This window comes from Centroberyx gerrardi, chromosome 15 (assembly GCF_048128805.1).
Source record: "Centroberyx gerrardi isolate f3 chromosome 15, fCenGer3.hap1.cur.20231027, whole genome shotgun sequence".
In the NCBI taxonomy this organism is placed as follows: domain Eukaryota; kingdom Metazoa; phylum Chordata; class Actinopteri; order Beryciformes; family Berycidae; genus Centroberyx; species Centroberyx gerrardi.
The window spans coordinates 17,375,995-17,392,662 of NC_136011.1; the positions used below are offsets into that span (position 1 = coordinate 17,375,995).

The window sequence follows — 16,668 nt, forward strand, 5'->3', positions numbered from 1 at the left end:
GGTACAGTACAAGGTGACAGAGAGGTGATAAGATGCCGGTAGAAGCTGAAGGGGATTATCGCATGATAAAATATGCCATGAAATTAAAGGTAAACAAACATACACCTTTGCTTCTCATTTTCTAATGGCTTTTATATTCGATTACAGATACACACAAGATTAGTGTTTGATGCTTACACAGATACCCATGCCTGAGTGTGCACAGTCAGCGGTGACAGCGGTGACTATTGTAGTCAAAAAGCATCAAATACTCCCCATATATTTAACAGTCTAGCCACAGTGGGTAAACATGTTATTCAGAGATATTGCTCTATGTGAAAGAGGCAGCAAAGGACAAAACTGACTGAGTGGTTCAGCATGATCCTCAGAATAATACAATGTTTGTTTTTGTTATACTCAAATGTTTAAGCATGGCACTTAACCACTGCTTTGGAGAAATGTGTCAGAATATTTTATATTTCTTACCTGCAGGTTCTTAACAGCAGGTCAAATAAAATAATTGGGACTCTATCCAATTTATGTCAAGAAAATGTCAAATTCTGAGTATATTCTCAAATCCCCTGAATACCTCGGCCTTAATAAAACAGTCTACAGTGCATCAATGGCTGCGTTGCATGAGGAAGCATGTCAAAGAAACTGTCAGTGTATCGTGAGCACTTGGGTTTGGAACTGACTCATGCTGCAATATCACCTCTCTCTCCTCACTCTGCTCACTTTCCTGTCTACCCTCCCTGCACTCTTAGTAAAACTAATAAAATATAGAGTGAGGGCAGACCTCACTCGCTCACTCTCCTTTACACAAAAGTCAGAAACACTATCACCTACTGTATGCACGCATCCTCCTGGCTAAACCTCCTGTCTTTGAACCCACTTGCCTCCCACACAGGGTGAAACACAGAAGGCAGAGGAAGAATTACATGGAAACTGAAATCTAATAGAATGAACAGAAACGCAATGTTGGCAACGGGAAACGCTTCTTAATACGACACGACAGTTGGCAGCTTTCTCAAACTGACACATACAGAAGCTTGTTTAGTTAAATGTCAAATATGAGCCCACATGACAAGCAACATACACAGTGATGCAAAGCTATATTACCATTCATTACCATTCATTGTGAGTAATTGTTGGAATTGGCTAGCTAATAGGTGCAATGAACACCACTTTTACTGCAAATTAGACTAAACAGATCATAACATGCATGTGCTGTGCATGTGTTATTATTTTGCAAGCCTAGGCCCAGTATTTAAATGCATGTAAGCCATCCGAACATGTCACTAAATCTCCATTTCCAAAGGGTGAGGATTAGGTTCTATTGCACCTTTAACAAGCTTACTGGTAACACCGTCACCACACTGTCTCTGACTGTCTGCAATATGTCCTGTCTCCAGAGGACAGGTAAAAGCAGAGCAAAAAAGCAGAGCAACATTTTTCTCTCCATCATTCATTAGCACATAGGAGGACATATGAGGTTGCTATATCTGTTACCATACACAGTTTGTGTCAGATTAAGTTGATTGTTGAGTATGAGGGAAATAATGGGAGTTGTATTGTTGAGGAAATACTTGATAATAATTGGATGTGATTATACTAGTTATTATCATCATTAGCCACCTGTACGGGTGTTCACACACGACACAGCCAATCAAAAACTCACCTCATCTCCATGGAAACATGGATTTTTGTCTCCATTGCAATCATTGTTTTAAAGAGGGCCAATGTCAGCTGTAGCCCAGTGGATGAGACCAAAATACAACAAACTCATTATGGCAGCAGGGTCCAAGCAGACAGGCTCATCATGACAACAAACCAGTGCCAGAGCGGATTCTTTTTCTGCAGCTCCTGTATCGTTTCATCTGCAGTTATCAGGTGCATCATGCAAAGAGCAAACTGAGGTGGTTTGGACAGGGAGGCTCTTGATATTATTTGCAATATCAATGCAAATTGTTCATTAACTGAAAATAAGAAATGCATAATGCTCTCACATTCAAAAACACTTAATAGTTAAAATTGCACTTCAGTATTATAATTGAGAGCATCAACAGTTGGAGGTGTAGTGAGCACGGCTGACTGGGAGGAGATGCCGGGGCAGACCCAGCTCACGCTGGAGGGACTACATCTCCCAGCATGCCTGGGAGCGCCTGGGGATCCTCCAGGAGGAGCTGGAGGAAGTTTCTGGGGAAAGGGACGTCTATGAAATGTCCTATGTTTTATTACATTTTATTATTTGTTATGAAAGATTTGAGGAACATCAAAACACAGGAAAGCACCTGACATCATTTCCCTAACAAATGAAATGTTCACTGTTGAGGCCATAATGTCATTTTGTGTAGTTGTTACACACTACATAAAATATGTTTTTGAGTGGCTGCATGTTATTTTCACTGTGTCCAAAAAGATACTACCTGTCGCAAGGCAAATGCAGCCTGCCTAGTCAAATATGAAATGACATTATGGCCTGTGAAGAGCGAACACCTCATTTGTTAGGGAAATTATGTCATCTGCTTTCCTGTGTTTTGATGTTCCCCAATTCTTTATAACAACATAGCAACTATGATAATAAAATGTAATAAAACATGGCATGGCATAGCACAGTAAGACAACCAGCCAGTGTGGATAAAAAGGTCACAGACTGTGATGGGCTTCCACAGACCCTGGCAAAAGCTTGTCAACCCTTGGGTTAACACTTTCAACTGTTCAACAGTTAAGCTGAAAACTACAGGCAAGGGACATGCTAGGACAAGCTAGAGAGAAAACAATGGGAGGTGAATAGAGAGGAGAGCAGAAAAGAGCGAGGGGCAGCCAGAGGGAGAAATGATTCTGCTCATTGAAGATAATTATGTTAAGCAAAACCCTATGGATCTGAGAAAGCAAAATAATTTACCCACCATTTTACATTAGTGGCATATGAAAACTGCTGCATTCAACTCCTATTTTTCATAGTTATTCAAAGAGTTCCCTACTCTGTCACTGTCAGAAGGCAAATCACAAAGCACCTGAAGAATTCTTTCTCTTGCAAGTTTGTATCTTTTCTTTCTTTCACAGTGTGGTGTTGCGCTCAAGAGGAACATATTCATCATGTCAGTATGACACTTGTTCATTCTAGTAAAACACATGGACACACTCATATAATGCATGTAGTAACTCTGCCACTCAAAAGGTGAGATTAGACCAGTCTGCCAACATGCATTTTCTACTGGTGGCCAGGGCCAGTGATGTCACCATAAATTTAACTGTACATGTGACAAATACATTAGAATGTTTTGTTTTGTTTTTTATGATTTCTTTTTTGCATTTTTGCCTTTATTTGACAGTGGGGAGAAACAGGAAGGATGAGAGAGAGAGAGAGAGAGAGAGAGAGAGAGAGAGAGAGAGAGAGAGAGAGAGAGAGACGACATGTGATAAAGGTCCTGAGCCAGATTCTAACCCAGGATGTTGTGGTTACATGGTACTCACTTTACGTTGGCATGTTTATTCATAGTAGGATTAATTATGTTAGATTAAGTCAATCTAAGATCACTAAGAATGGCACTGTTGCAGTGTGCAACAAGCATGACAACTCACCTCTGGTAGAATCAGTCAGAGGGAGAGATTGAAATTTACAGCTTCCCTAAACTGCTGGGTGGCTGGCTGGTGATCAACACATGGCCTCAGATTTATAGACATCAGACATCTGGCGCTTAGCCCCTAGCTTTCAACAAGCTCCTATGTGTGGAAAGTAGACACCATCTGAAAATTGCCCTTTTAAAAAATGCCTGTTTCCTTAATTAACTTATTACTGCTCACAAATTAAATTCCCTAAGTGAAACCTGGCTAAAATCTAATAAATGGCATGAAATGAGGCATCACCTCCTGGATTTTAATATACATATTGATGAAACTCTGTAGGTTTCACACGACACGTTCCTGATCCCGGTGACATCACATCCTAAATTTAGTCCTCTCAAAGAGTTCTGATATTAAAAACTTGGCCGTCTCTACTAAACACCCTGGGTTATCTGACCATTTTCTTGATGCAGCGTGTTTTGTCAGTTCTGTTGTGAAAACTGCTGTCAGTCGGCAAATTAATTCTGACACCGATTAAAATTTATTAGATGGCTCTCTCCACTGCCTAAGGAATCCTGTTGAGAGTAAATCAGTCAACAGTTTAAGAGACTATCTCCACTCTACACTTCAGACCACCCTAAACATCATTGGCCCTCTCAAAATGTTTTTGAAAATTTTTTAAAAGCTCCTCAGCTTCCACATGAACACTGAAACACTATAGACTAGCCCAATGACAGCCTTACCCATTACAGACAAAATACTACACATAACAAAATACTATAAGAAGTACTCCCTGTAGTTTTTTTTCCCCTTTAGTCCTTTCATCCCATCTCTCTTTCCTCTGGCACTACTCCTGATTCAAACAAAGTAGCAGTTATCAAGCCTCTATTAAAGAGGCCGAACCCTAAAGATAACTAAAAATAACAGACTAAATCTTCCGTTCCTTTTAAAAACACAAGAACAACTTGTAATCTTGGAGTTCAGCCACTTTCTCACTCCCAGTTCAAACGATATCTATGACATCTCCAGTTTGGCTTCAGACTGTAGCACAACACTGAGATCGCTCCAATCATAATAACAAATGACCTGCTATTAGCCACTGACCAGCTCTTACTCTTCTTGATTTAAGTGCAGCTTTTGATACAGCTGATTGTGGCATTCTGCTGGACCATTTAGAAAATCGTGTTGGTTTGACTGTGCTCACTCATACAGGACTAATAGATCCCAATTTGTCATTCTAGATGGTAGAATGTCTATTTTGGCGTCCTCTAGGTCCTTATCCTTACTTTACATGCTGCCCCTCAGTAACATTAATATGGTGTTTCCTTTCACTCTTATAGAGTTGATACACAATTTTACATAGCAATGAAAACTGGCGATATAACACATTCTAAAAAAAGAACTTGAATCCTGTATCCTAGATATAGAAAAATATGATGATGAAATGTCTTCTCCTCACTGCAAACAAAGTTGAATTGCTCATTTTAGGCCCAAAGCAGCAAAAAAGTCACTTGCTGGATCTCTCTTAAGTTCAGTGGCTGTGCACTTACCCCAAAGAACTCTGTCAAAAATTTAATATTTGAATGAGATGTCTGCTTTGAGTCACATTAAGACAATATCCAAAAAAAAAACATGTTCCCTTTATCTCCAGAATTTGGATAAAGGGCATTTTCCTTTCCTTTATTGATCCAGTTTTATGCTTTTGTTTCTTCCAGAATTGACTACAGCAACACATTACTCTCCGGCTGTCCCGACTCTTTACTTTATCTGAAGTTGTGCTCTTTGTTCTCTACAAAGCGCTTTGTGATGAACCTGTTTGTGAAAAGGGGCTTTATAAATAACTTGACTCGATTTGTTGGTTCGCACACAACAAAGAACATCTGAAATGCTTTGAAAAAAGTAAACTCTATACTTTATCTATTTCCCTTTGAGGGAAAGACTTAACAGTATTTCATTTTAATCACAAAAGACAAACAAATTAAAAGACCATTACCGCTGCTGGTGTACTAATCAAAATGATTGAGTCATCTTCCCAAATACAATTAACTTTAAAGTCACAGTTCTTATTCCTGCCATGAAAGGGTTTTGCATTTCAGAACTGATGGCTCAAGAAAAGACCAGCTGACGGCAGAAAGCTGCCATCACACCGCTCCTGGCATCCAAACAGAGACACTGATTGGCTGCAGGACTCTCCGCTATGACAGATCTTACCTGTCTGGGCTTGTGGCGAGCCAAGTACAAGATATGTGCATACAGAATTATAGATTTACGGTAGAATAGACTAAAACTGTCTCTTCGGCTCTAAGAAAATTGCTGTCTCATTATTTCAATCATACTTTCCCGCAGATCTGCTCTAACAATGTTTGATCTAGCAGGGCATCCAGGAAATGCCTTGCCAACCCAATAATGAAAATCAGTGGCCTATATGAAACAACAGCAGCAACAATCAATATCAGCATTCTACCTACCAAAATATTAACCTTTAAATGCCACTCCCATCCCTCAAGATGCAGGCTCACTACTTCTGTTTTTCTTTTCTCTCTCTCTCTCTCTCTTTTTCTTTATTAGTACCAGTGGCATTTAGGTTTAAAGTATTTCCACCATGAAAGATTTTCTTTTTTATCTTTATTAACCCACTAGACTTACACTGATCTTGCATGCTCTTTTCCGTAACACCCTTCATCTCCTGCACACAGAGGAGGTGAGCTGCTCTTTCCTCTCCAGCTGCCCATTATAACCAGTCTCCTACTGTTGGACATTGAGCAAATCCACAGGAGTTTTGTGCCAGCGCTGAGGGCAAATCACCTGTAGCCGTTAAGGGAGAGGAGAGCAAATAATGATTCACTTACTCTTCTGAGGTGATCTACAAATTTCCAAGTTCACCTCTCTATCCTCCAGTCAGCCACCACCCCCCCCAATAATGAGACGTTTTATTATGCAAGGTGTTAACTGAAGTAATTTCCCTTTTATGTCCCCCATTCAAGAATCCTTGAGGTCAAATCTATTGCCGGGAGACAAGCACTCTCTGAAAGTTTTATCTGAGCAGGACATTACTTTCAGTGTCACTTGTCGCAAAGCTTTTAGCAGAACGACACTCTCACAAATCAGAGCCGGCGTGGAGAAGCTGGCTCAGATTCCTGTCATCAATACCCGCACACTCTGTATCGCCAACGCTCATTTCACAAAAAATGAAAATAAAAACCAGATGCTGAAATAACACTACTAAAAAGAATGGAACATAGAGGACGCATGACGACGTCATACATAATAAATCAACGGGACATGAGTGAATCATAAAGAATAACAGAGAATTGGAGTCTATCGCCCTGCAGAAACCCATTAATTATCCTTTTTCATTCCTTTGCCATCAACGTCATGACGGTGCTCTTGATGCTGTTCCTAGTATCACCCTGTTATGTTCACAGGTATCAGTTACAGTAGATATTCAAACAAAACAATAGTTACATACCTCTTGTGTAGGGCCTAATATATCTCGTCTTATTCTTTCTACCTGTGATTTTTGTTTTAAGATGTTTTATTAAACTAAATTAATGAATCGGATTGATCTTTCAGGGGAACTGTGTTGTCAGAGGAAAGATAAACTAATGTACAAGTGAGGTTTTACCTTCCATGACGTAGACCAGTGAGCCCACATCGCCCTCCTTGATGATACAGCTGTCCTTGCCATACTCCACAGGATACATGCAGTCCACAATCTCCTGGATCTGGGACAGCTCCAGGTTCTTCATGAAGTCGTTGTCTAAGATGGCCTCCTTGATCAGGTCCTTGGACCTGGAGAACAGGTAGAAGAAGATGAGATTGGTACAGAAAATGATGCACACAAACACAAAGTCAAGTGCCATTAGTGCTTCTTTATCAGAAAGCATGATAAATGAAACGGGGAATTCAGTTAAGGAGAGAGTACAAGAGGAATGAAAAACCCACGGAGATCAAAACATCCTCTTAAATCCAGTGATGATTGTTCAACAGTCCAGCATGTTGCGTATTTCTAACTCAATTAAAGTCTCGCTCAAATTGAACAGTAGTCTTTCACAAAAGATATCCCCATTACAGAGACATCAAGGTGAAACCTTTCCTTCAAATGCCGGAACAAGTCAATAAACAGCAAAATCCATGCCTAATGGAAGTGGATTGTTTCCATTCAGTGGTACACTTTGGAAAGACAAATTAGCCTTCAGACTGCAGTCATAAGGACATTCCACAGGTGCATATTTGCTGTAATGAAAATGCAATGAAGGGGAAACGTAATTAATTGTAAAGCTGATGTGAAATTATCAAGGTATGGCTTGAGGTGAAAGAACACACAGCCATTCAAAGCCTTCTCTACCGAGTTACTCCCCGTTTTCATGGGGGTTTCAAGAGAGAATAAAAAGTAATCCAAAGGGAATCAGACAACAGTATGAACAGGGACATAATGCCAAATCATGATTTAAATCAATAAGTTCTCATAATGTGGGCTGCAGGACTTCGTAGTGGCAGAGCTGGGAGTTGATATGCCATAAAAAGAGGTGAGGACAAGTGTGAAAGCAACTGCCATTTAGTAAATGCTTGTAAGGTGATGGACAGGCAGTGCCGTCTGTTTATGACAGGAGCACACAGGCCAGAATCCATAAAGGGTGAGACTTTCAAGGCAGTCCCGTCCCCTCAGATACAGCAGAGTGGCAAGAGACACGAGAGCAGACTGAGGCAGGCTAGATGCTGTGTAGTGAATGAAGATCATTCTGCTTGGAAAAGTCATTCATTCTGAGAAGCGTGTCATCGGCAGAGTGGATGAATGAGACTAATAATATGTATCAGGGTTAATCCAACAAGGAGTCCCCCTCCTCCTCGAAGGGGAAGCTTTTATACCCCAATTCATGAAAAAGAATGGGGAAGCACTTTTTATCCAGACTAGGGATCACTGGCAGGAGGTGGGGGGGTTGGAGGAAAGGGGGGTGGGGGGGGGGGGGGTCTGTGGAGGGGAATTGCCCCTGCCATTTCTGTCCTAGGTGTCCTTTTCAGACTGAAACACTGAGATAGGATTTCTAAAGGGGCATTGTGGCACCGATCACCTGAGGAGCTGTAAGCTAAAAGGAGCACAGAACCAGTCTGAAGGACATTTATACCACAGTATTTCCTCTGTGCAGACTATTCAGCTCTGTGCCCCCCACACTTCCCATACACACACACACACACACGCACACACAACGCAGCAAGGATCTCCTCACAAACCACACGAACAAAACTTAAAACACAACAACACTTCTGCCTTAATACAACCAGTATTGCCCAGTCACAGAATTGCAATCTACATTAGCAAATACCTGCAATATGATTTTTTAGACTGTATATACTGAGCAGTGTATGTCTGCGCTTAAAACAGGCAGCACAGCTACTCATTTGCACAATGTGTGTATGAAGTAATGTTGGCATAGACAGCAGCACATGCCTTACCTCTCTTCAAAAGCTTACATTAATTATTTAAGCCCACATGACTGTTTTCATCCTCTCCATAAAATAATAAGACATGTGCCTCCTTCTCTTATCCAATGTATGCAGAAAAAAAAAGGTCCAGCTCCTTCAGATGATAAAACTGCCAAAAACTGTGAGAAATGCCGAACTGCACTGAGAAGCAACTATTAAGGCTGGGATGTAAATACAATTTTCACTGACTATTTCAGTCGTCTAATTTTCCCACCATCAACTCTGTGATTTACTTTTGGTCTGAGTATTAGCCATGTTTTTTAAAATAGCGTGCCAAACTATCAATAAAGTAATTCAGCGGCCGAGTGCAGTTTCATTTGGGGAAAAAAAAAGAGTTGTGCATTGCCTCGTATTGATAGAGTAGTGCAACTTGTGGATGAAAGTGAAAATTTAAATTACTGAATACCAACTCTAGCTATTTTGTATGAACTATTAATAATGATTGAGTGCTTGCTTATCTTGTATGAAAACATATTTTTCTTAGTTAATGAAAATGGAAATGGAAACTGTCTCGCTAAACAAAGGAACCACTTTGGTAGGGTGCTATTTGATTTTTCAGAGCTGTTCAGTTTCATAAAGCATTTCATTTTATACATGAATTTTTTTTTTATTTTTTTTTTAGATTTGTTTTAGGTTTGTTATCTCAGAGAGAGGTCAGAAATGCTATATTGTATTTTCTCCCTTGAAAGGACATGTTCATGCCACTGTACAAAACTCACCAGAAATGAGTTTTTCACAGCAGATTTCTTCCCGGGGGAGCATCAGACCCCCCCAGCATTTGTGGGAAGTGCCCTTTTAAAGATTATTTTTAGGGCATTTATGCGTTATTGGACAGTTCACAGTAAAGAGAGATGAGAAAGATGGGGGGGGGGGGGGACAGGTCCCAGGAAGTGAATGGATTTGAACCCCGGACGCTCCAGTTATTCGCCTTATCCAACTGAGCCATCAGGATGACCCAGAAGTGCCCTTTTACAGATTTTTGCCCCTGTCCCTGAGAGTCTGTGTACAGTACTGCTGGGAATAGAAAACAGAATAGTTTGAAATGTATTTTTAAATCCCCACCCTTCAATCTCTATAAAGCTGTGCATTGCTTTTCTCCTCTTTCAGCAGTGATGATACCTGTACATGCAGGAGATAGAAACCTTTATTGCCAACTGCACTTTTCTAACAAATAAAGATGATGTGGATTTTTATCTTGATGGCCCTGACTGGGTTTCAAGGAGAAGACCTTCATGAAGGTATGGTGAAGTGGTGCTTTTTTCAACTGTAATAATTTAATATTTCTATCCTACATACTTCAAAACCGACTCAATGTTACGCAATATTATTATCCCAACTCAAGAGTACAGTTAACTAAACGAACAGGAACACATTGCAACTCCCTTATTTCCCAAAGGTTGACCTCTGTTCCTCTGAAAATGTGCCTCCTTAACCCCCGCTTCTGTCAGATTTACGCCCAGGAAAGGGGTGAGGATCTCTGGCCTTTCCAGCTCTGGTCGGGACCCCCTGAGCGGAGCCTCTCTGATGGCAATGTTCTGCAGCGTCTTGTCCACTGCCGCCAACCAGACCCTTATAAAAACATCAGCCTTCCTCTCCGTTGTGAGAGGAGATATATTTGCCTTGATCCACTAGTGAAGTTTGGGCCCGAGCAAGTCCAGCCTTCCTTAAAAGGAGAAAATATGCTCTTTTAGAAGGAAAAAAGAAGAGGGGTGGTAGAAAAGTGGGAGAGGCTACGAGAAAAGAGAGGGAGAGTGAAGCAGAGAGTGCGATAGAGAGAGAGAGAATGTGTCAGGAACATTCCATGGGCCTTGTAAAACAGATAAAGTGGGTGAGAATGACAGAAAAATATAAACGCTTAGACAAATCCAAAAGCCACTATCTCTACACTTCAGTGACCAAAACAAAATTTAATAGAAAAGGTTTAATGCCCTGAGGACCCTTGTGTAATTTCTACAAAAAAACGCCCTCTACTCTCACTTGAGCAAGAGCAAAAACTAAGTTTGAAACATTCACATAAAAAATGAATTCTATCTATAGAAAAAAGAACTTTAATGAGCTGCTCAAGCAAAGATATCGATTTTGAATTGAATACACATTCTGATCTAGGCTTGTCTAATCAATAAAAGAGAGTAGCGCCCAAACGCTCTTATCCAAGTCTTTTGAAAGGGCTTTGCTTTCAACTTTCAGTATCTGCTTTTCAATCCAATTCCTTTTTTCCATCATCATTTTTAATGTGTAAGGTTATTATAGTACAGATGTTTATGAACAAAATATCATTTTCTCTGTCAGACAGAGAGAGAGAAACAAAATGAAAGGGGATGAGGTGTGGGAGAGACTATAAGCAGGAAGTGGAGTCTATTTGATAGAGTTGAGTCTTTCAACTAATAGACTTCAAAGAACATATTGCGAAGAAGTAGAATTCCTAAATTTTCAATGCCATTATTAAATGTCCTTTCTGTTTTGTCCTGTGAGGAAACCATACAAATTATGTGAATCCTCCATCATCCATTAAATTACATATTTATGAGCATCTAATGTCATGTCAAATCTCCAATTCCCCTTTGTGATAGATGATATTGTCTCCCATAATAGAAACGGTTTCATGACCAAGATATCACGCCAAGCTATCCATAATGTATTGTAAAATTGTCAAAATGTAATAATAGGAAAATACAGTTCTGGAAGAGTTGACATCTTGGAGATACTGGGTTTTTGCAGGATCCTGATAATGAGAAGCTTCCTTTCAAGGTCCCACTAAAAGCCTCTTTGGAAAATCTCTTAATGGAAATAGGCTTATAAAAGGCTTGGGATGAGGATGATTATCATAATGACAATGGTCATTCTATCCGGGTGACTACATGTTGTCCTCATCTGATGTTCCTAGCCAGACTAGATCATCAAGCCAGAGTCACACGTTTATTTAACTCAGTCCAAAAAAAACCCCAAAAAAACAAAGGAGTCCGCTCTTTGTGCTGTTGCAACACAGCGCTGACAGGTATAACAAAGACTAATGGCTTTTTCCTGTTCAAATAAATAACCTCCTTCAATGTTGAATCTTCTTTGATGAAACCCTTGGAGCTTTGTTTGTTTGCTTGTCAATAAAATAATGCCATTCATATCTGACACATCTGGTCTGTCTGCAGTCTGCAGGGTTTCTCCCTCCTGATTTGTCACGTAGTCTTACAACACAAGCAGAACACCAGAAGCATTTAATTAAAGGTTGTAATGGAATTAAAAGTAAATATTATACCAGCTAATTCAATTTTGCATACTCCTGTACTACTTCTATTAAGCCAAGTGACTTGACTTTCCAACTCCAACAAAGCTTGATTTAGTGATGAAAATGCATTAGAGCTTCAGTATGTATGTGTGCTTACAGAGTAAAGCCAAAAGTGGATATTTTTCTTGACCACCAGGAGGGTTAGGGTTAGTGTGTTTTGATTCATAACAACAAAACCTTGAAGTTCAAAACACTGGAGAGCTATTTTAGTGCCTGTGTCAATTTGAGAGTGTGACCTCATATTGCAAACCAAGTTTGCCAAGAGAGAGGTGTTTGTTTGAGTAGAAAAGACCCAATGAGAGAGAGAGAGAGAGAGAGAGAGAGAGAGAGAGAGAGAGAGAGAGAGAGAGAGAGAGAGAGAGAGACCAACTCTAGACAAACCATAACGTAAACATAACATGGAGAGCCTGCTAAGACTCCCTCTTATCACAGTTTGGATAAAACAGCCATTGGTACATTACACACAGCTGCCACCACTAATGTCTCTAACATCAACTCTCTGACTGTGATCCCCTGTCACTGGGGGACATGTTCACTTAATTCAGAAATTAGATTAGGCCTAGTAATAATTGTACTGTACAATATGATATACTGTTACTATATTACTATTACTAATACTATTTTCCTCTCGTTTTCACACTAAAGACATGATATCACATTTTCAGGGGGAGGCCCCTGTGTGCAGTCTCGCTCTCTCTATCTCTCTGTGTGTGTGTGTGTGTGTGTGTGTGTGTGTGTGTGTGTGTGTGTGTGTGTGTGTGTGTGTATCACACAGGCCTATTATGTAATAAGCTCGTAGAGATCACAGCCACATCCATATGTGCTACAGGTGCCGAACCTGCTGCGCCACTCGCACACACACACAACATTACGCACAAGAATCAGAAAGGTGAATTAACTCATATTGGAACGCAAGAGCCATTAGAAGCTGTTACAATAAAAGACTTATATTGTGCGATTGTTGTACACCTACTGTGGGCTTTTGGGGTAGAAAGGCAGAGTGACATGGCTAAGATCCTGGATGTCGAAGGCGGTGGGTTCGGCTGAAATTGCCTGCCGCTTCGTCCTCTGCTGCTCATGCAGCTCAGTCTGTTTGTGGACCTGCTGGGTTGCCGGTTTGATAACGGAGCGGTATTTGTCCAGCTCATTCTGTAGTCTCTGTATAAGCTCGTCCTTCTGGTCGAGCTCCAGTTCCAGCTCGTCGATGAGCGCGTCTCGCTGCCGCAGCTCCTCAATCTTCTCCTGGAGTGCGTACTGGAGGTCGCGCAAGGTGCCCATCTCTGCTAGCAGCGAAGAGGGACTTCACAATAACTTTACCGAAGGGTACGCAGTCGAGTCTTTATCCTCTCTCCTCTGCCTTTCTGCCAGCAAACTTTATCCGGCATTAACAGCTTCAGAGGATGCAGCCCCTCTGTCTCCTGAAGGGGATTCCTCGCGGCTCTCCTTTACAAGCGGTTGCTGGGAATCAAGGCGAAGGTATGTTCAATGGATGCCGCGACTGCCAAGGTGAAACCCAGGAAGCGTCTCAGCCAGAGGCATGCAAAGTTTGCTCTCTCTCCCTCTCTCCCCCTCTCTTCCTCTCTCTCTCTCTCTGTCTCCCTCTCTCTCTCTCTCTCTCTCTCTCTCTCTCCCTCGGCGGTGTGACAGCGGAGGACCGTCCTCCCCGAGTGCGTCAGGCTGCGACCCGGAGAGAGCGCAAGGCGAGAAGGGCGCCTACAGGAATCTGTGGTACAGTGCAGTCAACCACGCTCTCATATGAATAATGGACTCACTGAGGAAACCACTGCTCAAGGAACCACGCTATCATACCTCAATAACCCGCCTCGAGGCTGTTGGCTACATGAGTTACAAATAGATGAGCACCGGAGCCTTAATGGGAGTGGAGGTTGATGGAAGTTTAATGAACCCTTATGCAAAATAAACAACACATTTTTCACCCTTGTACATTTTGGGGAGGGGGGGGGGGCTGCATGGGCACAAGTCGTGCCTGTTAAACTTGCTTGTATTGTGAGGCGACTTTGACTTTAGGTATTTTGTCAAGACGGACACAAGGGTATGATTTGGCAAATTGAAAATATGCATAGATGCCAATAAGACTTACTGTGAACGTAAACGTAATCCATCACTACACTGAAACTGAAAAAAACTAACAAATCGCTTGGCAGGCCTATAGACTCATGTCTCCATAGCAATGCATCTTACGGTGACACAGAATAATCACTATTTTCTCAAAAGCCCGGTCTTGTAAATCTATTCATTTGGCTGATAGATGCAGAAGGCCAGCAAGCAAAAGTGGAGCAAACAAGAAAATAAATGGAATGGAAACCTATAGATTGTCAAAGACTACAATGGCCATGAGAAATGCTGAAGCTGTTGAACCAGTGGAGGCTCACGACTCCCAACAGCAGCCCCACATTCCTCATCTAATCTTGTGTGTGTCTACTCTAAGCGCCACTGATGTCTCTTCACATTAATCCAATGACTCATCTGAAGCTCGGTGAACAACATTTGGCCTCATGTGCTCCAGACAAATTCAGAGGAGGATACATTGTCAAGGACAATCACATAGGACGAAGAGCTAGTTAGGCTAAAACAACAATCACAGGGTTGTGAGGACGATGAGTCACGTGAGATGAAAGCAAGGACAAATAGGGGTTACACATGATTTCTTTGGGTCTGAGGACAAGTGTAGGTTACAGGTATAAATGTTTGGTCTGGTGGCAAAAAGCATCTTTTCACACAATACCATGTCAACAAGTCTGGAAGAGCCTGGTGGTCTGATAGAAGATCACAGCTGCCCTCTTGTGGTGGAATATGGTAAAGGATAAAACTGAACAGACTATCAAAAATATTGTTGCATGTGTCTGCTTGGCACTTAAAAGTAGCTACTACACTCAATGATACGAGATTGTTGCGCCCATTATTTCATTAGTGGATGATTGAGCAGTATATTTAAGAAATAGGCAGATTGGAGTTTGTGTTACAAACCTACAACTAGTTTCACCAACACAAATAATGACATGCAGTCTAGGCAGTTCAAGTGCTCCAGTGTGAGAACTTCGGGGAAAGAGTAGGACATTTAGCCACAAATTAGTGATTTGAGTACAATACAAATGCGTATCCACAACAGCTGCTAGCAGCGCCAAGTTGGACGCTTCAGACATCACAGAGAGATAAAGTAGAAATTTAAACCCCCCATTGTGACCTCCAGTGTGAGGAAATTGACACAACACCCATATAAGACCATGAAGACTGATGCAGCTGTTCTTCCAAGTAAAAGACGCAGGGCTCAGGCGTGAGCAACAACAGAGTTATGCTGCATATGAAGAAACCCTATCATGAAGGTGACTATGATGATTCAAGCCCTGGCTGCCTCCACTAGAGTGTTTACTTCCTCTGAGCTGCTGCATCCCCATCCCCGCACCACGCACAGGCCATCCCACTGTCCTTCAAAGCACCTCTGCGCTAGAGACACGGGCTTTAAATTTCACCTCTCCAACCATCCAGCTCAGCCCTTTTCCTATGCAGATCAATAGAAACAGGATCCGTCGCTCCATGCTGCGGTAATCCGATGAGCGGGGCGGGCTGCCGACTGGTGCCGCGCTCTGACACTAATGGGGGTCACACCGTCTCCGACCCCCGGCGGCCTAGCGGGCACGGCGCAGGTGGACACCCTCCTCCAGACGCGTTGGATCACCAATCGGGCGAGTCATTCGCTAAAGCAAGCATGCAACAGTGCCATCTCCTTCGTTATAAATCAGCCCGCGGCCCGCCTGTGGCCTCGGACAGTGACCGTCGGTGGCACTGGAAGTATTTTTGTCATCACTGCTTTGAACAAATCCTATGCAGGGCTATTTCAGTTACACTGCAGAGTGTAACGTTATATTTCAGGAGTGTTTGCAATTATCTCCTCCCAGTGGTATTTGAAATAAGCACTTGTGCCCCATCACCTTAGTATACGCATATAATTACATAATGGTCACTATTGTTCATTGGCACTAGCTAGGTTAATTGTTCTAAAGTTAATTAACTGTCTCTTGTAGCTTAATCATCATCTTGTGGCTTGTCAGACACTCCCAACACGCCACAGACACACAAACACACACTGTTATTTCTCAATGAAACTGGATCATTCATGAACTCCCTTGGTTTCATTCTGCTTGTCTCAGGAGTGTTTCTGAGGACCTCATGGTGTTTTTTCTCATCACACTGAGCATCAATGTAATACGTGGCAGCAAAACAGGATCTGTCTTGTCTGCAGTTTATTAATGCAAATGAAGACGGGAAATTGTCTAGCCATCTCAACAAAATTAACCAAATTGTTTATCTCGCATCTTAAGTCAGTTAGGCAGAGTGAT

General features: G+C 41.7%; 1 protein-coding gene across 1 annotated transcript in view; it reads right to left on the reverse strand.

The window, feature by feature from the left end:
* The window catches only part of LOC139929221 (cGMP-dependent protein kinase 1), a 73,754-nt gene extending 59,969 nt beyond the window's left edge, over positions 1-13,785 (reverse strand). The window contains exons 1-2 of the mRNA XM_071922059.2: positions 13,284-13,785; positions 7,172-7,338 (exon numbers count right to left, since the gene is read on the reverse strand). Of these exons, the coding sequence (XP_071778160.1) occupies positions 7,172-7,338; positions 13,284-13,588 (472 nt within the window). The 5' untranslated portion in view covers positions 13,589-13,785. The remainder of the gene's footprint in view (positions 1-7,171; positions 7,339-13,283) is intronic.
* Between the last annotated feature and the right edge of the window lie 2,883 nt (positions 13,786-16,668).